This window comes from Paramormyrops kingsleyae, chromosome 6 (genome assembly GCF_048594095.1).
Source record: "Paramormyrops kingsleyae isolate MSU_618 chromosome 6, PKINGS_0.4, whole genome shotgun sequence".
NCBI lineage: Eukaryota > Metazoa > Chordata > Actinopteri > Osteoglossiformes > Mormyridae > Paramormyrops > Paramormyrops kingsleyae.
The window spans coordinates 854,425-878,394 of record NC_132802.1 but is presented as its reverse complement, the minus strand read 5'-3'; the positions used below and the strand labels follow the sequence as shown (position 1 = coordinate 878,394).

The 23,970-nt window shown below is 41.8% G+C and overlaps 1 protein-coding gene across 2 annotated transcripts in view; it reads left to right on the top strand.

Moving 5' to 3' along the window:
- Positions 1-23,970, top strand: part of LOC111834370 (DENN domain-containing protein 2D-like) — a 35,092-nt gene that overhangs the window by 3,281 nt on the left and 7,841 nt on the right. Inside the window, exons 2-11 of one of the 2 annotated variants that reach the window (XM_023793579.2) lie at positions 5,521-5,600; positions 5,803-5,889; positions 13,746-13,841; positions 15,675-15,770; positions 18,118-18,287; positions 18,933-19,045; positions 19,690-19,759; positions 19,871-19,948; positions 21,068-21,208; positions 21,376-21,524. In XM_023793579.2, the coding sequence (XP_023649347.2) occupies positions 5,521-5,600; positions 5,803-5,889; positions 13,746-13,841; positions 15,675-15,770; positions 18,118-18,287; positions 18,933-19,045; positions 19,690-19,759; positions 19,871-19,948; positions 21,068-21,208; positions 21,376-21,524 (1,080 nt within the window). Of the gene's footprint in view, positions 1-5,520; positions 5,601-5,802; positions 5,890-6,485; positions 7,000-13,745; positions 13,842-15,674; positions 15,771-18,117; positions 18,288-18,932; positions 19,046-19,689; positions 19,760-19,870; positions 19,949-21,067; positions 21,209-21,375; positions 21,525-23,970 lie in introns of those variants that run through there. The other variant, XM_023793581.2, reaches the window with a different exon arrangement.

Below are 23,970 nucleotides of genomic sequence, written 5' to 3'. Positions count from 1 at the left end.
ACCTTCAGTACTGAGGGTGTCACCCGCCCCCCCCCCCCCCCCGGCTCGGTGAATGGCTGCACTGTGTGGAGTTTTTGTGTGTTGAAGTGTTTTTGGACAATGCCATAGGTTTTGCGCAGCCTCCTTGAAAACACCCTTGGTTTGTTGTTGCTCAGCATATGGTTTTGCCTAAAAAGGTTACAGCTTTACACTCCCCCCATGTAATCAGTGGTATATTTTGCCTTGTCGAAGCAGACAACAGGAGGTCTCCTCCTAAGTCTTGACCAACCATCTGCACTCGAGGCCTTAACCCTCAAGCCACGTAAGACCTTCGCAATTACAGTTGAACAAACGGGAGAAAAGGGTTACAGTTATTTTAGGCTGCAATGTGTAACGTTCCCATTTGAATCTGCCTGGTTTTTCCAGAATTGTCTTGTGTGACCTTGCAGTTAAATTCAACAGGATTGGTCTGTTAAAAACACAAACTGCATGTGAGCACTAAACAATCTAATCTTCCTCATCTCTCTGCTGTGGTTACCTGCTTTCCAGTCAAGTGACTGATGAGGGAAAGTACGTGTGTTTATTCAGTCACAGTGGCTTAAGAAGGGTCTACGCAGGTCAGCACATTCTTTACACCATTTGTTTTTTACCTTCCGTCTCTGGCATGTGACATTGGACTCCTATCCACAGTGTATCGTGTATGGAAATCAGTACCTACAGTGATGTATTTTCTCCAGTAGGCCAGCCTTCCTTCCTGAGTGTACATGTGTTATTCTGCACAGTGGATGTATAAATGTTCCTCATCTTCCTTATTCCTTGTGTGCTGGACTGTCTGTATTCTGTCTGTCTGTATTCTTCTGCAAGAACAGACAAAAAGTAAGAATTTGACAGAGAATAATGTCTGAAAGTGAAAACCTGAAGTGTTCTTAGACCAAAACCCACATTCCCACATCGCACAGTTTTCCAGCTGGTGTGTTTATAATCGATCAGAGGGCATTCACAGGTGTGTGTGTCTGTGTCTGTGTATGTGTGTGTGTCTGTGTGTGCGTGTCTGTGTGTGTGTGTCTGTGTGTGTGTGTCTGTGTGTGTGTCTGTGTGTGTCTGTGTATGTGTGTGTGTGTGTCTGTGTCTGTGTGTGTGTGTCTGTGTGTGTGTCTGTGTATGTGTCTGTGTGTGTGTGTGTGCGAGCGGGTTTACCTATCCTTATGGGGACATAATGTCCCCATAACGTGATAAATATCCATTTTTTTCCCTTATGGGGACTGGTTTCCTGGTCCCCATAAGGGAAAACTCTGTTTTATAAAAATCGGTGACTGCTATGAAAAAACTAAAAATGCAAAAACTCTTGTATTTTGTTAGGTTACTTATGGTTATGGTTAGGGCAGGGTAGGGGTTAAGGTTGTCATAGTTAGTGTTAGCATTTTTCCCATTGAAATGAATGAGCGGTCCCCATAAGGATATGTTTACCCTACATGTGCGTGTGTGTGTGTGTGTGTGTGTGCATGTGTGTGTGTGTGTTTACTCATAAAAAAACAACATGACCAACCCTGCAGCAAGCTGTGTATTTCCACATATATGCACATTTTTATGTTTTTATATTTAAGAATGTAGATTGAAGACTATATCTTTTCTACCAACCATAATTAAAAAGACACAAATACAAATTTATAATGTGTAATCTCCATATCAAAATGGATATCTATAAATAGGTACAAAACCTTTTTTTATTAATTAAAAATGGAAGCATAATACTCTTGTGTGAAGCTTTGGGTGTGGAAAGGTCAAAATTTGGACCTGGACAAAGTCAGTCAGTTACTTGAGTACCTTGGATCATAAGGTAGCAGTACCAAGGAGTCAAAGGTCAAATGCAGTTTGCCAGCTCTTTCCTGTTAAAGGTAATTGTCCCTGACATTAACATATACTACAAATATATATGTATGACTTGAGGTCTTTTGGGAGGAATTTCTGACTGCTAATGGGTGTGGTTAATGTTTGATCTGTAGGAGAGGCAGAGAGTGGCAGAAATAGTGGGAAAAAATTAACAAGAACAGATATCTAGAGCTGAACGATATTGGGAAAAATGAAGTCCTGAATCAGACAAACATATAACTAAGGAAGATCAGAGTCCTGTATCAGACAAACATATACCTAACGAAGATCATAGTCCTGTATCAAACATATACCTAATGAAGATCACAGTCCTGTATCGGACAAACATATACCTAACGAAGATCATAGTCCTGTATCAAACATATACCTAATGAAGATCACAGTCCTGTATCGGACAAACATATACCTAACGAAGATCATAGTCCAGTATCAGACAAATTCATTTTATCACATGAATCAGTTTTTTTTGTTAAGAGCAGAGGCTGCAGAGAGTATAGACGGATGAATACGCACAGCTCCACCCAAATCCATTTCTGCAGACAGCTCAGTAGAGCAATGAGCATCATGATGTCACGTAAACCAGATGCCCGAAATGAGAAAACGTCGAGACAGACTCAGACCTACCACGTGACACGCAAAGAAAAGAGGCAACAAGTTCCAAAAATGCGTGAAGCAGTGCTTTGCATCACTCAAATGATGCAATTGTACACAGCTCAGACATGCTGCTGAGCAGGCCGATTCTCACTGCTCTGCGTGACTGCAGGCAAAATTTCGATGGTGTATGTTAACAGATAACAATGAATCACACAAAATGATCCTCTTCTTGCTCCAGCAAGAACATTAATTAGAAAATGTGATCATGCTACAGATCTCAAGTCATGTAATTGCCTAGATGTGTAGGAGGAACTAACCCTTACATGCTTTTCAAGGGCTTTGCTTAGCTACTTAACTTCCTTAACATCTCCAGTTTCTAGGGGTGGGTTTTCTTGTATTTCACCATTGTATTTAGGATCTGCAGTTACGTAAGAACCTGCTAGGCCATGCAACAAATGCTCCTACCAGCATATGCATTCAAATCTAGACTACATACTACGTCAGTGAACCTAAGTTAACACTCTTGGAGCTTCTCCCATGGCTTTGAAATAGCTTGCCGTATTATTCTCAGTTGTGGTTGGAGATAGCTACTATTAAACTAGTGCATAAATTCTGCCTCCCCCACTCATGTATGCAGTTCATCCCTATCTGGAAATTAAGGGAAAATACCGGCTGTCCCCAGACTGTGCATAGTTATTATGATTCATTTTGTGTATTTTCTGTTAAACCTGATGGGTGGTGATTGACTGTTTGAAGCCGAGATAGTCGATGTGGGGTTAACACTGACTGACAGTCATGACTGCCAGACGTCACCTGAAACGACCTAGGGGGACGTTGAGCATCACTTCTTTTTTATTGTTTAATGTCCGAGGTGGTTAGCAGCTTCCTTTCCAGTGGATCTTTGCTGTTTTGTTTCCTCTTATTCGATGTGTCTTCTATGAAATTAGTACAGTTTTGTAAGGTTCAGTTTCAAAAATTGCTCATTATAAAACATAGTCTAACTGGCTTTACCTTCTGCTTTCCAGTGCTTATGTCGTATCCTGTTGTTACTACATGCTAATTGCTCTGAGGCAGGAATGTTAGAGAGAGCAGAAAAATATATTGAACGAAAAGTAAAAACCATCATAGTGGCATTTTTGCACAATTATATAGCACCTTTACTGAAAGCAGGCTTTTACGTCTCACTAACTGAAAGAAATATTAAAATTTCCCTGAGTTTAGATCAAAGGTAGACAAATTTCTGGCTCTCACCATCAAATTGCTGGTTCCAGTTCTTCACTTAAGAGGGGGAATTAAACTATATTAATTCAACAACTACCTGTCTGACTAAGTTGTTCGGAGGTGAACAGTTGCTTTATATAGTAGTAGCATAAAGATTATTAAAAATAAATAGGAAATGAGTTGAAGCATAATTATGGTGAAAAGCAGGAAGGTTCTCCTCAGCTTCTCCTTCAAGTGTCTCGGTCTGACTCCCAAGTAACAAGGGCCTGTTAATGGAGATACATTTGTTTCGAAGCACCAACAACGAAATCACAATTCATTACATATTCATTACATTACATATTTATTTCAAGTAGAACAAGACTATTACATACATGAAAATATTAAGATGTATGTTCCCAACCTTTGCTGAAGTTGCCTGGAATACACCTTTATCCAAGATCAATGACAGTGTACCCTTTAACTGAGAAAGTTGGCTAAGTTATATATCTTACAAACATGATTAAAATTCAGTCATATATTCAATGTTATTCACTAGTCAGTGAATCAAATTATACAGTGCCTTATAAACAATTGAACCCCCTTAAAATAAGATTTACAAGTGTACTGAATTACAAACGATATATACACATATTGCTCCTGCTAGTGTTTATTTGTTTTGCAAACCCATAGTCTTTCACCACAAAATCAATTTTGTCAGCAAATACACGTAAGAATACGTGTATGTATCACTTGCAATTCAGGCAATCTGATCATTCCGCAAGGCATTGTATATCCAATTAATGGGATTTCTAGAGGCAGTCCATCATCACGCACTTTATTTTAAGCCTGTCCAGTTGTTCACTGCCATGGCTCTTCCACATTCTGGAAGGGGATAGAGAGAATAAACACGGCTGACTCCCTACTGTGAGGATGTCCCTCTCATTGACCATAAAAATTGCAGAACTTCTTGGGATCCTCTGGGAAAAGAGACCCTGAACACAGCACTCACCCTAAGTCCTGCACTGACCCCAAGGCTGACACCTTCCTGGAGAAATAACTCATTCCTACTTCCTGTTGAATATGCAAACTGTGGGTGAACTGTGGGTTCGAATATCACCAGAAGATGTGCAGTGCGTTCCAAAATAACAGCAGGCTGGGACGGAGGAACTGGGATAATGACTAGCTGTCTGTAAAGAGTGATGCTCAGATTAATTGATGGTTCTAAACTCCTCTAATCAGCATGTGATTGTCTGAGGGTGTGTGAATATCCTGTAATGAACTCCTGCCCCACCCAAGACGTATCCTGCCTTATGCCCTGGAATCACAACAGGAATCCTAACTGGGTAAACAGCAGCGCGAAAGGAGGGATGGAAAGGAGGGGGTGAGCTTACAACATCAGGAGAAAACCCACAATAAACCAATAGTTAAACACTGTCAACAATGGCTGCAGCTCCACACATAAGAGCTGTGTGAAGGAACGCCTCTGCTAAAGTGCCATTGGCTCAAGGAGAACTACACAGGAGCTTGTCCTGCTCCTCCCAGGTCCACTAAGACCCTCCTAACTGGTTCAATACAAGAGCGACCTTCTAATTTTAGTGTGAGGCTTCGTGTGCTGTTCTGTTACTTTGGAGTTGAATTCGCTTTTATAGATTAAAAATCAAACAACAGAAAAAGGCAGCAACAAAAATTACATGCTACAATCAAAAGCATATACCTGTCTTTTCATAATGCATTACAGTTGTTTTCTGCTTTCCTTGCATATTTTGCTGGTTTGTATGAGAAAAGGACACAAAAAAGCCACATGTACCAAACATATGTTGAAATGTCAGCAAAGATGTGATGATTCTTTTGAAGGACACAGAGGATGGAGCAGGACAGAGGGGAGGGAACATCGGGGAGGGCGAGATGGAGGATTTCTTCACTTCGTTTAAAAGGTGAGTAACACAGGTGCCCTTCTCCGTATTCTGAAGTTGGCTGTGCAACCTTTGAAGGTATTTTAACCCAAAGGCATGTTTTGGCTTTTACCAAAGCAAACTATATTTTTCTACGTATTGCTGTTCCCAAACATTTGTTCCCAGTTCCCTGGGAAGAGGACCCCCTTTGTGATGTGCAGTGGTACCTTCCCTTTCTTCCCAGGCTCCCAACCAAAGGAGGAGGACAAGGAGTTTTCATTCTCATGGAGGGGGGCAAAAAAGTTCTCCTCCTTCCGCCACTGGCGTAACCGTGAGTCCCGGCATCATTAATGCTCACGCACATGACAGAATAGTCATACTTTAGTCATATGAAACTTCATCCAGCCCTGTGGGGAAATTGTCTTTTTGCCTGAACAATTTTGCTCTCCATAAGACACAAAGACACAAGACTGACAGGTGAGAGCGAGCTTGGGGGCGACAGTGCAGGGTCAGCCCAAAATATGGGACGGTTAAACGTTAAACCTGGCAGGCTGATCCACTGGTAACACACCCTTCCCTGCTGGTTAGTGGATTATTGAAATTGCATCATTTTAACTTCTTTTTCATTTCTCTGTCTGCTCAAAAAATTGCTGAACTGGCCCACTTGGGGCACCTCTTAGCCACATTAGCCTAGGGCTTCCAGAGAAGTTAATCCATCCCACGCACACTCCATACAATTAGTATAATGACATATTTGGACTGTTGGTGGAAACACAGAGAACAGAAGGAGAATAGATTAACTGCACATCTACCCACCCCACCGTTTACACTCATTTCTAATATCCCATCTCACCATTCAGCTTCATATGCTGAATAGTTAATAACCGTGTAATATTTATACATAAGGAACTGGGCATGCGTGGAGGTGTCCTTACCTGACAAAGGTACGGCACCACACGTCTGTCACATCTCTATTGTAGTTCATTTCAATAATAGGAGAGTTAATACCTTTTCGGGAAACCCAGGCTTCCTCCCTCGGTCGAGCCGAGAAACAGGATACATTCTTGCGATATTGCTGACAGTCTTAACACCCCACACGTTGTAAAAAAAAAACGCAGCGGCGCTGAAAATGAAAGCTGCACTGTGCAGGAAGTAGAGGAAAAGGCAGGCGGACGAGTATCACACGCGGCTCCGCGGGCTTCGGGATCGGACTGTAAGAAGCAGCATCTCCCTGGGACCAGTGCCCTACGTGGGCTGTTCTTTTTGGAAACTGCGACCAACACCCATTAATTCTTAGTTTTGAACCATATGATCGCACGATCCTGGGTGGCATTACATCTGGGCGATAAGAATCTTGTCCCAGGAAGCGGATCGGCGGCGGGGGCTCGCCTCGCGCTTGTAGGGCTCCTAGGACCCTGAATATAACGCGCTGAAAATACGAGTGAGTTTGCTCTTTCCCTTCTTCTGCTCTTTTAATCGCCAAATTTGTTCTTATTGTTTTGGTCGTAAATATGTGTCTATACCCGCATGTGGAATTTAGTGGATGTAGCCTACGTAAACTTTTCTCTCAAGCGCTGTTATAAGATATGGGTTTCATTAGCTGGATTAACCTTAGTTTTGTGGGATATCATAGCGCGATGACAACTACATAAAATGAGAAAGTGTTTTGGAGTGAAAGATGATTTAAACGACTGAAAGAGACATTTTGTTTATCTCTGAAACCATATACGTCTATTTCAAGCACTAGGTAGGCATTACTGTGGAGAAATGGTTAAGTTGTTAAAGCTTTGTAGAAGGTAAAACATTGTTTTCCTCAGAAGTTATCGGTATTTAGACAACATTGTGCTCGCCATTTTTCACATTAAAAATACACCATTGATACTTTGATAGAAAACTGTTTATATATTTACGTACATGTAGCCTATATATGAAATAATTAAGATATGTGTTAAGAAATGATGACATGCAGCCTCCTTGCGATCGCTTCACCCCCCAGGCATAAAGCAGAACATACGAGACAACAACACATACGGCATGTCTGCTTAAATCCCTAATTAATTTGGTTAATTTTATTTCTTTATTTATCTATTTATTATTTTTTGTACTTTAGGACAGATTACTTTTCCTGCTACGACCTGCTCTTGGTGTTTGGAAGTGCTGTCATTTCATGGTGTGACAGTCCTTATGGGGAATCAATTCTAAGTGGGATTGTCCATCCATCCATCCATCTTCCGGCTGCTTACACAGGTCATCGTTGTGTATGGCGGGGGGCACAAGTCAGGGGTACATCACCAAGATTTTGGGAAGGCAAAAATAGGTTCTGATCACAACCTTTGCTCCCTGGATACCGTCCTGCAAGGGCGAAACACAGCTGACACTGAATGTGAGAAAAAGTATGTCAGAGTATTTTGACTGTCTAGATTTATGTAAGAATGTAAATGACAGTGGCGCTAAGACATTTTGTCACAAGATAAAACAGCCTGAGAGACACAATTTGATCAAATTGATAAAAGATGCTGTTCCAGTGTTTTTCCTTTGTATGGCAGTACGAGCTGGATCCCCCCCCCCCCCACAAATATTATATGATTAAATAGCTTGTTCATCTTAATCTTTAAAGAACAAATCTGTGACCACAGGTTTATGCGTGATGCAGAATAACAACCAGAGCATAGCTGCAAGTTTACTGACTATTCTTAAGGATTGTGGTTTGTTTAAAGTGATTAATTAAATGGTGATTAAAGTGATTAATTTAAAGTTTGTTTTCTCATTTATACTGACTACAGATATGCTGTAAATGCCTCTGTTATATTCTGCTGCTTAGTGCAAATTTCCTTAAACAAATGGGTTTAGAATCACTGCAATTTATGTGATCATATTCTCTGCATTTTATACTTAATTTTGTTGTATTTAGTTGGTATTCATATTTGTATTTAATCATTACATTCAGCTGAGTAAAGAAAATTCCATGTAAGATAGTATGGAGTAAATATTTCAAATAATGACATTTATGTTTTATGGTGAAAATTTTGTTGTCAAATATGTACTATCAGGTGACAGTTTGCGTTTTAAACTAGCAATAGCAATAATAACAACAACACTTGATTGATCCCCTTGGGGAATCACCTACTCCATCCTGCTCTCCACGACACTCTTATGGGTGAGAGCGAGCTTGGCAGTGAAGGGCAGCCACCCGCAGCGGCGACCATGGACCCGGGCGTTAAGGGCCTGACTCAAGGGCCCACACACGTGGCTATTCTGCTTTGGCCAGGTTCTAACCGTCCAATCACAGGCACTGAGGCTTAGCCCACTGGGCCACACCACCCCAATACACGTAACATATGAGCTGTTCGCGCTAATTGTATGTTACTTGTTATCGTGGCTTATCTCTTAGACCTCTGCTAGTGTTCCTGAGCAATATGAATCGCATTTCTTTCTGCTTCAGAGAAGGAACTTCAGTGTTCAGTGTTTTTCTTTGGATGCTTTACCCCTCCTCCATGCCCCTCCCCTAAAAATAATCTGGATCTGTCACTAGTGTCAAAATTTGATCAAAATTATCTACTAAGTGAAAAGTAATGAATTCCCCACGCCTCTCAGTGCCTGCAGCAGGCCTGTTGTCTTCGTAGTTGCTTGAGAAGTTCTGATTCTGGGTGTTGCCTGACAATTGATTGCTTGCTAATTCTTGGCCTGTTTTTGTGTGGTACCTATAATCATAATAATAATTCACCAAAACTAGATTTGAGTTATCCTACGGCTGCTGATTTATGGAGAAAAAAATCATAATCATGATTTTTTTGGTTGATATTGAGATCAACATTACTTAACATGATTACTCATTGACTTTGGAAATATGTATTTATTGAACTTTTTAAAAAAAAATTGTGTTTTTTACAGTGGATTTTCTTTGACTTTAAATATAATTCTGCTGAGAAACAAGTAAGGCATGACTGGATTTGTAACACAAGACAAAACGGGAGCATCACTATGAAATAAAATGCAGCATAGTAACATATTTACCTTATTTTGCTTTGACAATCGCTGGAAGCCAAAATCGTTAATTAAAATTTGACTAATTACCCAGCCCTGAGTTATCCATTCATCTTTGTCTGCTTGTCCTATGCAGTGTCGCAGGGATCCGGACTAATCTCAGAATAACCCAGGATGGGGCACCATCACACGGCTAGGCAAACACACTATTCACTCAAACCTAGGAGCAATTTATAAATTCCAAATAACCTTAGCATGTGTTTGGATCATGCAAACTCCGCACATACAGAGCCAGGGCAGAGATGCAAACCCTGACCTCACCCACCGGCCCCTGGAGCAGTTATATGGGTTACTTATCTGTTTATATGTTAGGGTCGTTAACAATGTCATGGGTGTTGAATTACGGTGGTGCTGTGTAGAAACGGTGACGTTTCAGCTCACTCACAGGAAAGTTCTCCCTGCTGCTGTGCAGTCTGTCTGCCACCCTGGGTTAGTTTGTATAGTTGTTTGTATAAAGGATCGGTACACTGGAACTGCAGATATCATATACCCACCGCCAAGGTGTGAACGTTTACAGCCCTAAATGGAATATACTCCGAAAATATTTCTTCTTGTTTACTGTTCCCATGACGCTGATTCTTTGCAAACTGCAGTAATAAAAAAACGATCAAAGTGAGCGGTGTGTGTGTGTGGCTCCACAGCCCGAGAGCTGCTTGTGCATGCAGTACTGATACTGATTACAGCTGCTTACTCTATGAGCACAGGTCTGTGTGCCTTGGAGGGGATTTACTCCAGCTGACTGGAAATGTTAGGAGTTGAAATGCTTGTAGTTGAAATGCTTACAGTTGAAATGCTTGCAGTTGAAATGCTTATAGTTGAAATGCTTGTAGTTGAAATGCTTGCAGTTGAAATTCTTATAGTTGAAATGCTTGTAGTTGAAATGCTTGTAGTTGAAATGCTTGTAGTTGAAATGCTTGTAGATGTGCAGAAGCCCCGCTTTTGTGTGCTTTGTCATCCTGTACTGGTGTCTGTTCAGCGGCAGAGTGAGCTGTGTACAGCAGCTGTGGAAAAACAAGCTTAGAATGACAGAGCAGCCCACCCAGGAACACCACCCTGGGGATCAATAAGGTTTAACTCATGTGAGTTGGCGAGAGAGAAGCTACCATAGAAATCGAAAAGAAGAAAGCTGAATCTGAAAAGACGAACGAATGAACATTGTTACATGAAGCAGCATGTGAAGCTGAGTCTTTCTAAAGCACAAAGGGAGTTCTGATCACTTCATCTGGTTATCCAGCTGGAAACTCTTCAAGTTTGATGTCAATGAGGGTAAAATACCAACAGTTTGTTGAGCATGCTAAACATGTTTTTGCTGCCTACACTGGGAGAAGTGAATTAAACATGTTGACACTTGAAAAATAGGGGACTAGACATTCTGCTGCAAGACTATGTAGCGCTATTACAATGATCAGGTGAATCATTCTAATAAAATGTATGTGATCTGTGATTCTTAATCCAGAGTACTTAGTGCACTGCTACAGTTGTCTTTGCTAGTTGTGCACTGTTTGAAGCAAATGGACTCCAATGAAAAAAAAAATGTGTGCAGTAATGTGCAGAAAGGAAGTAACTCATCAGCGCGTTCAGTAAGCGCCTTGGCACCTGCCTAGAACAGGAAGCTTCAGCAGGCATAGAAACACATCTATGAGAGAGGTGCCCATCTTATTTTTCTTCCATTACTACTGGCAGAAAATACCAGCAGTGCCATGTTTGCTTTCAGGCTTATCAGTAGACTTGTTTGGAATCTTTTTTTCCTGATGCCCTCAATTTCCTCACTGGTGCTTCTGAAAATGTACAGTCAAGTAACTGGTTGGAATTTGCAAGAATGTTAGCCTTTATGAAATAAATGTCTGATAGACTCATAAATACTGTTGGATGTCATCTGTGCCAAGGCACACAAATTGCCCAGCTTTAAAAATGGAGAGCAGACTGTTGATTGTAACTAGGGAAGGTTTTGAGCACATCGAAGGAACACGGCGTAAGAGGCTTGAACCATAGAGGACAGAATGAAATGCAAAGGCTGTAGTGCAGTTTGCTGTCAGGCCAGTGAATGTGAACACCTGGAACTTTTTTGATTGTAAGTGTTTTTTGAGACACGCTTTCTTTGGAGAAGTAATGGCTGTTCTGCTAACATTCCACCTGGAGTCTTCCCACCAAAGACAGAGAGACATGACTCAAAAAATGAGGGGGTAAAATGGACTCAATTAAGGGCTGCAAAGCAAATGTGTGGAATTATTTCAAGGATGTTTTTTTATTGAAAACTATGGAGACTTGGGATGTACTAGGACACAGTTGTGGCTGCGGTTACTGTTGCGTCAATGAGCTTTCACTTCTGCTCATCTGCCCATTAGCATTAGAGACCTGCACTATGGAACACGGGAAATGGCCATATACTGTAACATACGAAAACATGCAAAAATAACACATGACCGCTGATGCAGCAAGACTGTATGTCATTGGTGATTTTTGTTCTGTGTTATTGTGCTATTTCTCATTCCTATAGTCTGTGTAAGACCGTACTCACTAGTTGTACTGAAAAGGAAACACCCCAGAGCATGTCTGGGCCAACTGTAAACCAGTCATGCGACTTATGCAATGAGACCCAAAGCTGTGGAACCAGCTGCCTTAGCCATGCCGTATTGGTAAACCGCTCCCTCGCCGTCTCATTTTACATGAATAGAAAGGAGATGAAATTCGAGTTTCATACACATAGACTCATTAAGCTTGATGCTGGGAGCAGTTGTTTGGAGCTGAGTTATAGGATTTCTCTTGCAGAATATTCAACCGATTTATAGTAGTCTCCTGTTGCAAACATTTGGAGATGTCCAGTGTTTTCCTGGCAGCTTTTAGATGTCAAACCATAAGGTTCTGAGGGTTACTTAGCTAGAAATTACTGACCTGTTCCCCTACATAGATTTTACGGACCGGGGGGATCCATAACCCCCTAAATCTACCATGGTAGTGCAGTTCACAAACCCAATTTACTGCAGGAAATGAATAAACCAGCAGGTTGTCTACATGCAAATGAACAGACAGCAGGTTGAATTTTCTGTGTTAAACATGAAATGTTGTCCTATGTACATGGATGATGAATCCCAAGACCATTGCTGCAAATCATCAATGTTTAGAGATCTTCAAATCCAATATACAAGGCAATGTCAGGTTCTTATTAACCTTGCATTGGCCATGGCAAAGTATGTGAAGTAACATTTACTGGGTAGTAATATAATTTCATATCTTTAAGCGGAAGCAAAGAAATAAAATAAATTAATTTCTTCATTTTTCTTCAGTTTAAAATATAACTGGAAATGCACTTGAATTAATGAGACAGGATATCTGGGTCACATACTTTAACAAAAAATGTCAATAGTCATCATATTGTTTCCAAGTGTAGAGTAATTATCACTGTCCTGTGTGTACACCGATGTGTAAATTTTGACCAAGACTGATAAGCAATATATTTTTGTGTAATATTGGCGATTGCAATGACTGGCTAAGATGGGAGCCCCTGTCAAGTGTGGGCGGCAGGAAGAGAGCTGGTGGCCAAACCTACCGAACTTGCTGGTGTGGATTAGTAGAAGGACATTACATCATTTTTATTTTCTGGAAAATGGAAGCTCGATCGGTGGGCCAGATTTAGTAATAAATGAAAAGCTCATGGTGAGCTGTGTAAAAGCACTTTGCAGGCTGGAACTTTGACACCTCTTCTGTGTGGTGAATGAGCCGTGGAAGTCACTTATTCTCCAATAGAGAAAACAGCTGATACCCAATACAGTCATCAAATTTATTTTAGTAATTGTGTCTTTAGCTCTGGTTCTGCTAACATTAAATAATTATGAAGTTTAAATATTGGCTGGCAATATCAGCCAAGACCAGGCGTGCTGTAAGGGGGTGGGGGGGAGTTAGGACAATGCCAAGGCTTCAGAGTGATTGGTTTGGTATGGGGGGCCCAATATGATATGCTTTCATGGGGCCTAAAATCATTAGCAAGGCCCCAAAAATTTGGTTTTTAAGGAATATCAGTTGAAACCAGTACTTTACTTAACATATTCTGCAATTCCAGTAAAATGTAAGCTGTGTTTGGGATGTAAATAGTATTTTCTGTGTTTTGCCCATAATTGCTGTATTCTTATCTCTGCTCCTACGCAGGTGAGACATACCCAGGTGACAGTCCTGGAGAAGGTTCCAGGGAGGATCCTGCCAAGGTCAATGGGCAGAGGACAGAGCCACCTAACCTAAACCACGGTAGGCAGAGGGGACTTCTGCAAGCTCCTGATTGGATGCTAATGCTGGCTGTTGTATTAGGAATAAGAAAGACACCAATTTCAGATTCTCCACCCTCAGCATTTTCCCTGAACGATCTCATGGCGCACACTGAGTCTCACATGATGTATTGTGTCACATTTTTTATTCTTATAATCTCATTAAATACTAAATAGAACCAATTTTTAAAAATTGCTGCACAAGAGATATCAGTAAAATTCCATTGTACTGGAGTATAATGACAATTAAGCTCTTATCTTAAATTATATTAACTTTTGTTGTCACATCTTATCCATCTCTATTATGTAATGTGAATTCCACAGCTAAGGAAAATTAAACTTAATTGACTGAGTGTAAACCAGGTTTATTTTTGACATTATTAAGATTTGTGCATCTGGCTTTTCTGTCCTTATTAAAATTGCAAATCAGAATCAATATGCAGAGAGGGAATTAAAATGGTTTGTGTTTAATGGTGCGTTCACACCACGAGCGGCGAGAGCGTCAAAGCGACCAGAAGTCATTCATTTTCTACAGGATGGCGCGTCACCAGGCGACGCGTCGTGTCCCAAATTGGGTGGCAAAAGCATCAAAATGAAGTTGAAGCCTGGTCAACTTTATGATAATGAGCTATGATGCTGTTCGGCAGCAACCAATCGGAAAGTCGCGATGCTCCACTAAAAAGAGTTCCACAGAACACAAGCGTGTAAACTTTTGTTCCAACCAAACTCTCCCGAGCACCGTCAGGGTATAAACTTTGAAACAGATCACTTCTCCCCACAGCATTTTTACGCTCTAGACACGGAAAAAATTCCCGTGTTCGGGTGGCATATAACTGAGCGTTTAAAAAACCCATGTTGACATGCATTTTAATACCATGCCAACACAGTATAAATGTACATGTTGAAAAAAGTTTATTTCAGTACTGAGATATAACTAGGCTAATACCTTTCTATTCGAGGGCAAAGGTTTCAGTCTGTAATGCATTATATTGGTTACCATATAATAATATCTAGCCACGGAAATTAAAATTTTGTGAAAATTTCAACAAAGAGGTTCATTGTTTTGTCTGATACACTGAATTGATGTAGTCAGTTCCAGACCCGAACAGCCCAATATAAAACTATAAAAACAATTACACTGTTATCATAGTTTCCATTAATATATCCATTATCTAGGCTATTAAACGCACATTCTTACCTACATGCTTTAATTTCACATTCATGTATTTTTTGCTGGCATGTTTCACCGATATCATTAAAGCGTGTTTGATACAGGGGCAAAAATTGAAAAATGAGGCATAGACCAAGATGTTGGAAATTATTGGTGAACCAGATGAGTTTGTGAAGTGCGTAATATTTTTTATGGAAAAAAGAAGGAAATCACAGACTATTTTGGTGCCATACAATGCAAAATAATGCGAATCGTCGGTAACTTTAACGTAACTCATTTATAATAGTAGTGTTTGTCTTAACATAAACTTGTAGTTATCTAATTTAATTATTTGCCTTGCGGGCCAGTTTAATAAGTTTGTGAGACCTAGCATTGTGAACAACCTCGTCCATGTGTACTCCATCCAGAGAGCGTTATAGGCGGGGGGGGGGGTGGCAGAACGAACGGTGACGCTCTCGCCACCCGTGGTGTGAACGTACGGTAAGAGGTTGTCTAAAAATGAGAAATGATAGTGGTGATGATGTATGACCAGAGCCAGCATTACTTTCTGCGGGGGGGGGGGCTGCCACCAAGAGAAGTGGAAGCACGGCACTGTGAGGGGGGGTTTCTGTAGAAGTGTGCATACTAACCCCACCGCCCCCCCAGGTGCCATCATGTCTAGTGAGGATATGGTTGGCGAGTCCCAGTTTAAGAGGCTGACCACTATGCTGTCCTCCTTCCGCGAGAAGCTCCAGAGATCTGGTAAGCCGGACCCATTTGCAGGACCATCTGTGCTGTTGCACTCAGCTTCACTCACTACCTTAAGTTCAGTGTATCGCGCTAGTCAATCAGCTTACTTGCTTCTTACTGTGGCCTTCTGGGAAAAGTAATACAAGATGCATGGCAATATTTTTCAGCTTCCATTCGGTTGCAAATTGTTTAATATGAGGACATTTGAGAACACTTGGTAGGCCGATCCACACAATGCTTCAGTAAACAAGGGAATGGCCCAAAACCAGTGAATCTAGAAGGTGCTCATAAATACTGCAGGCAGTTTGTCAGTACTGCCCTGTATGCAGTAGTATGATACCCTCTTGAGCCGCAGTTTTTGGTGTGGGTCATACACCAGTAAAATGACATAATATAAGGTCGTGCAGTGATTTTTTTTTTTTTGGGGGGGGGGGGGGGTGGACAATGGGAGCAGAGGGGAAGATTACATGATGCATTGGACACAATCCTCCAACTGGGTGAAACAGCAATGCTGTTCAGCCAAATGGCTGTTTCAGTATTAGTTTAAATATTAGAACTCCTGGCCGTAAGTGGAAATTGGCAGGAGAACATTTTAAAATGAATTTGAGGAAGCACTTCTTGAGTTGGAGTATGGAATAGTCTTCCTGCTAGTGTAGCGCAAGCTAAAACCCTGGGTTCCTTTAAATCAGAGCTAGAAAAGATTTTAAAAACTCAGCTATTAGTTGAGTTGTCCCCAAACGAGCTTGATGGGCCGAATGGCCTCCTCTCGTTTGTAAATTTCTTATGTTCTTAAGATATTTACAGTGTTTGGAAAGTTAGAGAGGGTCAGCCTATCGTGTGGTGCAGTGTAATCTCGCTGTGGTCAATATTTCTTTTTCTTTTTTCAGTCTCCCTGCATAATGTGGGAACAGGTGATTCAATGATTACCCCACAACAACCACTTTAGGAGAAAAGACCACAACTAACACAACTGCTCGGTTATTAATTTCATCATCGGCGTTGTTTTCTAACAGAATCCTGTAGCAGGAATGACCTGCCTGTCAGCTTGTCCCTGTGGAGCAGTTACTGAGGCTAGTCTTTCTCACTGGCGTTAATAAGGGACATGCTGTCGATATAGCAGGGATTGGCAAAATGTTTAGGTCCCCAGGAGATGTCAGTCCATTGTTGGGCACACAGACACACACACGCACATGGACACACACACACTAATGCAATCAAAACTCTATTGGAAATTTAGAGATGTCAGGTAACCTAATGACATGAATTGGACTGCAGGAGGAAACCACAGTACAGTGGTACCTCAGAACTCGAACTTAATCCGTTCAGAACTCGGGTTCGAGTCCTAAAAAGTTTGAGTTCTGATTGAATTTTCCCCATAAGAAATAATGGAAAACCAATTAATTGGTTCCCGGCCCCAAAAAATTACACCTAAATATGTTTTTAGCATTTAAACACAAAATGAACAGGATAAAACAAGAAGAGCATTTTTTTGTTAATGGCTTCCAAAACGACAAAGAATGTACCCCAACACTACCCCTGTCCTGCCCCGATCATCCGCTCCTTCCGTGTGCCATGCCCCCTCGTTAACCCCGTGTGAAATCCCAGAGTGATCAGCTGTTTCTTGTTGCTGTCATTAGTCCTCTGTATTTAGTCCACATTTCAGTTTCTTTCCCCAGTCCGGTCATTGTAATGTCATTGTGTTGTTCTGCCTGTTCTCAATTAAACCCCGTGTTTCCCAATCGCTTGAGTCCTGCCCCTGCTTCCCCAGTCCCGGCTCAGCAGATCGTGATAACCCCAAGCCATACCCCAACACTGCGGCAACACTAGACTATACCATTCGGTAACTTTTTGGTGAGCAATGGCTACCAAAATGATATAAAGTACAGTGTATTACCTGATATTTTCAATAAAAAAGCACTATCACCAACAAACGATGCTATCACAGCGAATGCGAGGCTGAGACTGAAGCGTTACCCTTTGTTTCAGCTGAGAGACGTGCAGCGTGACTCATTTCCCTGTGCGTACAAGTTATCTTAGGTCTGCGTTTACGATTCGACTTCTGAGATTCAGATCGAGTTCTAAGTCATTTTTTTTAACTGGTTGGTTCGACTTTTAAGAAATTTGAGTTCTAATGAGTTCGAGAACTGAGGTACCACTGTACTTGGGTGGGTCCCACACAATATGGAGAGAACATGCAAACTCCACCCATGTGCTGAGAATGGGCAGGATCCAAATGTCCAGAACTGAGGGTGTGAACCAATAGTGCTCCCCACCTGGCTGGCAGATTCTGGCTAAGACTCCATTAGTATCTGTACTGTATAATGTGCTGAATTTGTTGTTATGTGCTTTTTGTCTACAGCAAGCACTAATGAGTCAGACCAGGCACCAGTGACAGATCCTAGCATAGTGGAGGTCCCTGCCAAGGAACGCTACACTGGACAGTTCTTCTTTGAGTACCTAGTGGTCGTCAAAATCAATAAGAATAAAACAGGAGGATATGAGCCACAAATCATCTACCAGTTTCCCAAGGTCAGTCCCAATTCCTTCATCCATCCATTTTTATATCCATCTTTTGTAACTGCTTCTCCAGGTCATGATCATGGGGGCCTGTATCACGAAGCAGGATTTCCTGCTTAGCCAGATAACTTGTCAGGTTTAAGGTAATCTGGGGTAAATGTACATGAGTGAAGATAAAGTCCATTTAAACCGGGATACCTTAAATCCATTCAAGATTTAAGATAATTTATTTGTCACATACGTGGTATGCAGTAAAATGTATTACCTAAGTCGCTCCTGGATTGTGAAATAAAAAGAAGTAGAGAAAGAAGAACCAGCAATAAAAATTACAATTAAAAACAACCATTAACCCTCTCAAGGCAGGTGTTGCTGATTTGCAACAGTTAAAAACTAACTACCTTATTACCCCAGATACATATTTTATGCGTTTTTTTTACTCAAAAGTACCACTGCAGGTCTTGGTTGTCCTTTAGCAACAAAAACTCAATTTGAGCCTGAAAGGGTTAATAGAATAAGGCAACTAGGAAGAAAAATAAAATTTAGAAAAATATTTTTAAAAAATAAGCCCAGCTAAGGTTAACCAGCTAAGCAAGAAATTTGGCTTCATGAAAAAGGTCAATCAGAATTGTACTGACAGGACTGTTGTTTGGTACCCAGAAAGACGGGATGATGAGATCCCAGAGGGAGCAGGAAGAGAAGACTCTGAAAGCGATCACCCTCTTCTGCTTCCCGGATGGGATCGAGTGGGCTCCGCTCACAGAGTACCGCAGGTGACTGCGTTGCCCCGAGCACACAAACACGCAGACAAACTGTACATAGAGGAACATCAGCAGGTAAGGCCAGGATGTGGCGGTGCTTTGTAGAGCAAATGATACGAAGGCAAGGAGCCACACTGTGGCAAAGGTTTGGTGTGAGCCAGATGGATTTGTAGTTAGATTGCATAGCCTGGGTGGGGGGCACCTGTTTTAAATCCTGTTTTATCACAAAAGCAATGTTTCCCTCCACCTCAGCAACAGGAGAAAATGCGGTTGAGTATACGTTTTAGGATCTTAAGCTCCTTTTAAATTGTTGTTTTAGTTCCCTTTAAGTCACAGACTTTACATATGTTTGGAAAAAAACTTTGCTCAGGTCAGTGACATGTCAAGGGTAACCCTTCTTCAGCGCCTTGCTGGGCCTTCGTTTCCGCTTTGTAATGGTTTCTCTTGGTTCTCTGGCCTCTTTCATTCCCCTTTGCTCATTTTTTCTTTTCATCCACTGCTTTTTGCATGCCCTCTATAACAGGGAGGATTTAGGTAAGTGGACTGGCTTTGCTGTGTGACCTTTGGTCTGTGTAACAGTGCAGTGTATTATCCTGTGGTAGGCAGTACAGGATACTCTCTTGGTAAACCTTCCCTCCTGTTTACTCTCTCTGCAGTGAGACCTTCTCCTTCATCTTGACCGAAATGGATGGTAGCAGAAGAAACGGCTACTGCAGGAGGCTCCTGGTACCCTCTACCTCTTTGCCACAATCGTATCCCTGGCCTGGTGTCCGGCCGCTGTGATGTCCAGTTTAGCCTTAATTCGGGTAACAATGGAGCCGTATCTTTGTCTCTCAGCCGCTTGGCAGTGGAACACGGTTACCGGAGGCCTTCTGCATCGTCAGCCGTCTGGCTTGCTTTGGACTTTTCTCCAAGGTAACCAGGATGTCCACTCCAGTATGTGTTTGCTTTCTGGTCTTTTAGCCTGTGGGGACGAGGAACTTTAGATGTACTATTTGAATTATTGTTATGCAGTGCCTCAGTAATGTCCCGGGTGCTGGCAGTGATTCCTGCTATGTTCTGTGTGTGAGTTCTCTTACTATGTTCCCGTGGATATCCTCAGCGTACTCTGGTTTGCCCGTACTGTTCATAACATGTTTTAGGTGAATTTTTATGCTTTAAAATGTGATGTTTGTGTCCTGTGTTTCCTGGAATAGACTCTAGGCTTGCACTGTGATGGCAGTTGTGGAAATTATGGTTGGCTTTCAGTCGATTTATGGTTGGAGTTATTAATTATCTCACAATTATTTACAAATGCAGTTCAAGCTGGATTGGAGATCCCCTAAAAGTGTGTTCTCTGCATTGGTGAACTGAGCCCCGTGGTGCTCTTACATTCATTTTCCGGCTTAGTGCACCCTTATATCACTTACTTACACACAGGATGCTATAAAGTATGGACTAATCCATCAGTTTATCCATTTACCAGCTGCCTGGATGTGGATGGCCATGGATTATGTGACTAAATATGACTAAGTATTTAATCATTATGTTGGTAATTCCCTCAGCAATTGTGACCTTCAGATTTATTTATACATTGTTGCGTTATGCAAACTCAGTGGTCGACCACATGCTTTGCCTGGAAGAGTTCTTCGGTTTTTTTACAGCTGTGTTGACCTGACTTTGGAGTAACCCCCACCAAATAAATACCTGTAAATTAACCATTCATGCAGTTTGCTGTTTTATGAGAAGCCATTTGCTCTGAGTAGTTAGTACCTCTATCTGAAGAGCTTCTTTATCTTTATCTTTTATGGTATCTAATAAAAGGCAGCCCAGCCACTGCCTGTTTTAAAGTGAAACTGAAATACATTTCTGCTCCTAGTCCCACCTGATCATCAGTCTAACACACTGGAAATTTTTAGTGTTTACATAACAAAGCAGTGGATCACTGGCCACTGTAAGGCGTTCCTTGGGATTAATGGCTCTGCTTCCTGGAGCAGGGCTAGGGTTAGGGTTAGGCTCCTTGTCACCCTCAGTTTCTGTCCTGACATGGCACAGATCTTTGATGAGGTGGAGAAGCGGCGGCAGATCTCCATGGCGATGATCTACCCCTTCATGCAGAGCCTGAGGGAGGCCCCGGTTCCTGCCCCAGGACACACCGTTAATATCAAGAGCTTCATTCCAGAATCCGGTACAGAGGTGAGTGGAACAAACAGCCATGCAGTAAAGAAACACGCATAGAAACCGACAGAATAATAGGAAAACTGGTAATAAAAACTCTAGTTTTCATTGTAAACGTGGATTCTGTTAGTGTGGCGTGGATACTAGTGCAGACGTGTTGGGTGACATTTTGATACACACTGCAGATGATCAAGCTGACACGCCCCCTGGACTCCTGGCTGGAGCATGTGGACTTCCACACGCTGTTCCACTGCCTGTCAGATAAGGAGGTGCTCCAGGTGTTTGTCGCCACTGTCCTGGAGCGCCGCATTATCTTTGTCGCCGAAGAGCTCAGGTAACTGGCCAGTCTTCTGCACAGCTAAGACAGTCGGAGGTCTGCACAACTACAGTAGCCAGAGGTTTCCACAGCTAAAGCTGCCAGTGGTCTGTATAGCTAAGGCAACCAGATGTCTGTTATCTGCAGAGCTAAAGCAGCTAGCCAACTGCACAGCTAAAGCAACCAGTGGTCTGCACAGCAAAAGCAGTCAGAGGTTTCCACAGCTAAAGCAGCCAGAGGTCTGCACAGCTAAAGCAGCCAGAGGTCTGCACAGCTAAAGCAGCCAGTGGTCTGCACAGCTAAGCCAGTTGGAGGTCTGCACAGCTAAGGCAGCCAGATGTTTATTATCTGCAGAGCTAAACCAGCTAGCTGACTGCACAGCTAAAGCAGCCAGAGGTCTGCGCAGCCAAAGCAGCCAGCCATCTGCACAGCTAAAGCAGTCAGAGACCTGCACAGCTAAAGCAGCCAGAGGTCTGCACAGCTAAAGCAGTCAGAGGTGTGCACAGTTAAAGCACCCAGAGACCTGCGCAGCTAAAGCGGCCAGAGGTCTGCACAGCTAAAGCAGCTACTGTTGATGGTATTTTGGGCATGCAGTTACCTGCCCAGGTGCAGAATAATGTAGCCTAATAACAGTTTAAATAGTTGTAAGGAAAAATATAAATCATAAATGGTCATTATAATGTATAAATGACTCCATGACCCTGTACTGAATGAGCGGTTGAGGGATGGATGGATGGATGGATGGATAGATGGATGTAATTGATTGATCGATTGATGTGTAACCAGAGTTCTAAAAATAAAACTGGCATTAAAAGTATTGTAAAGTATACCAAGCACTAACAATGGCATATTGTAAGACTTCAGCTTGCATGAAAGCATTCTAGCATACATGGTTTTGCTCATCTAGGAAGCTGGGAATATGAAAGTGGGTGAAATCTCTGTGTTTTGATTGATTGCTGTGGAGCAGCAGAGCCTTTGTGTTCTGACCTCATTCTGTTGGGCTAGAATTTGATGCCTCAGGCTTAAACAAGCTTTCAGTAACAGAGTACTAAAGAAACTTCCTACTTACTGCCGGAGCAAAAGAGTGATTAAGTAGCTGCTTTGGAGATCAAAAGCTCTAAAACCTGGATGAAGAAGGACCGTGTCGTTCTGCCTTATGAGTAGGAGAGTGAATAGCATCCATGATAAATGCAGGGAATTCTGTAGACTCTGCTTGTGGATAATGCCCGTGGCTGAGGTAAATGCTAAACGTAATGTGATATCTCCATTGGAGAAGGCTTCTGAGAAGAAGGAGAGCAGGCAGATACATGCTCCGATAATGAAAGAACCATGGGCTAATGAGAACGAAACCAAGCATGCAACAGTAATCTCATATATCTTCAGGGTAACTGGACAAGAGTCACATTTACCAGATCTGCACCCCCAAAAGAATTTGTATGTATTCATTCAAAAGAAGTGTTGGCGCTCAAAATGTCTCTCGGTTAAGAGCAATTGCGACATAGTTACGATTTATGGTTGTGACTGGCAATAACTATTATGTGTATGCTAAAAGTGCGATGAGTATCATGACAACATTTTTTTTTGCACACTTTGATTTACTTATCTGACAAACTCTGCTTTAAAGCAGAACTACTTTATGAAAATGAGTCCAAATCTGCATAAGAGACTCCCGCAGATCCGGAATGAGTCTGCACCCAGACCAACCTAAAACATGAGTCATCGCACCCTCATTTGGAGAGACAATGCAACTGGAGACATGAGATACCCCAGGGTGGGTCTGACTTGGGCCCAGGGGCAAGAAGATCTCCACCCCCCACCATTATATAGGTAAAAAAAAATTATGAATTCCATTAGTGACACACCTATGGTTGATAGTGATCTTCCTTTATCTAGTCTTTTAGATAACTTAAAAATCTCAAAAAGACCAAATATAAACAAAAACTCAACGAGGCAGGTATACGTGATCCGAACTTGTTACCAGGCCCAGAGCGGCCAATGGGAAGACTGGAGAATTAAATAATTTTACAATTTAATCTTAAAGTTTAACACTTTATCTTTAAAATTGTACAACGACGCTTCAGAATGATAACCAGTGAATTTTCTCATGCACCATGCACAATAGACCACAATTGTTTGTCATTTATAACTGAGTGAGCACAGCACGTGGTTGCGGAAGTAGCTGTTGCTAATCACTGGAAGTTTCTCAAACGATGGATGTTAGAAAGGGACCAGGCGGGGCTGAAAAAGTCAGACTGCTTGAACAGTTCAATATGCTGCTTATTATTGTTATTTATTTTCTTATTGAAATGTCAGTAATACATTTATTGGGATAATAAGACTTGAACTGTGGCATCATTTATCAAAATTCCCCCAGAACGCAGACAAAATGGGCTGGTCTTTGGCATAAAACACCCGGGCTGAAAATTCTGTTCCTGCGTCAGCTCATTGCGGAGTCATCTTTTTG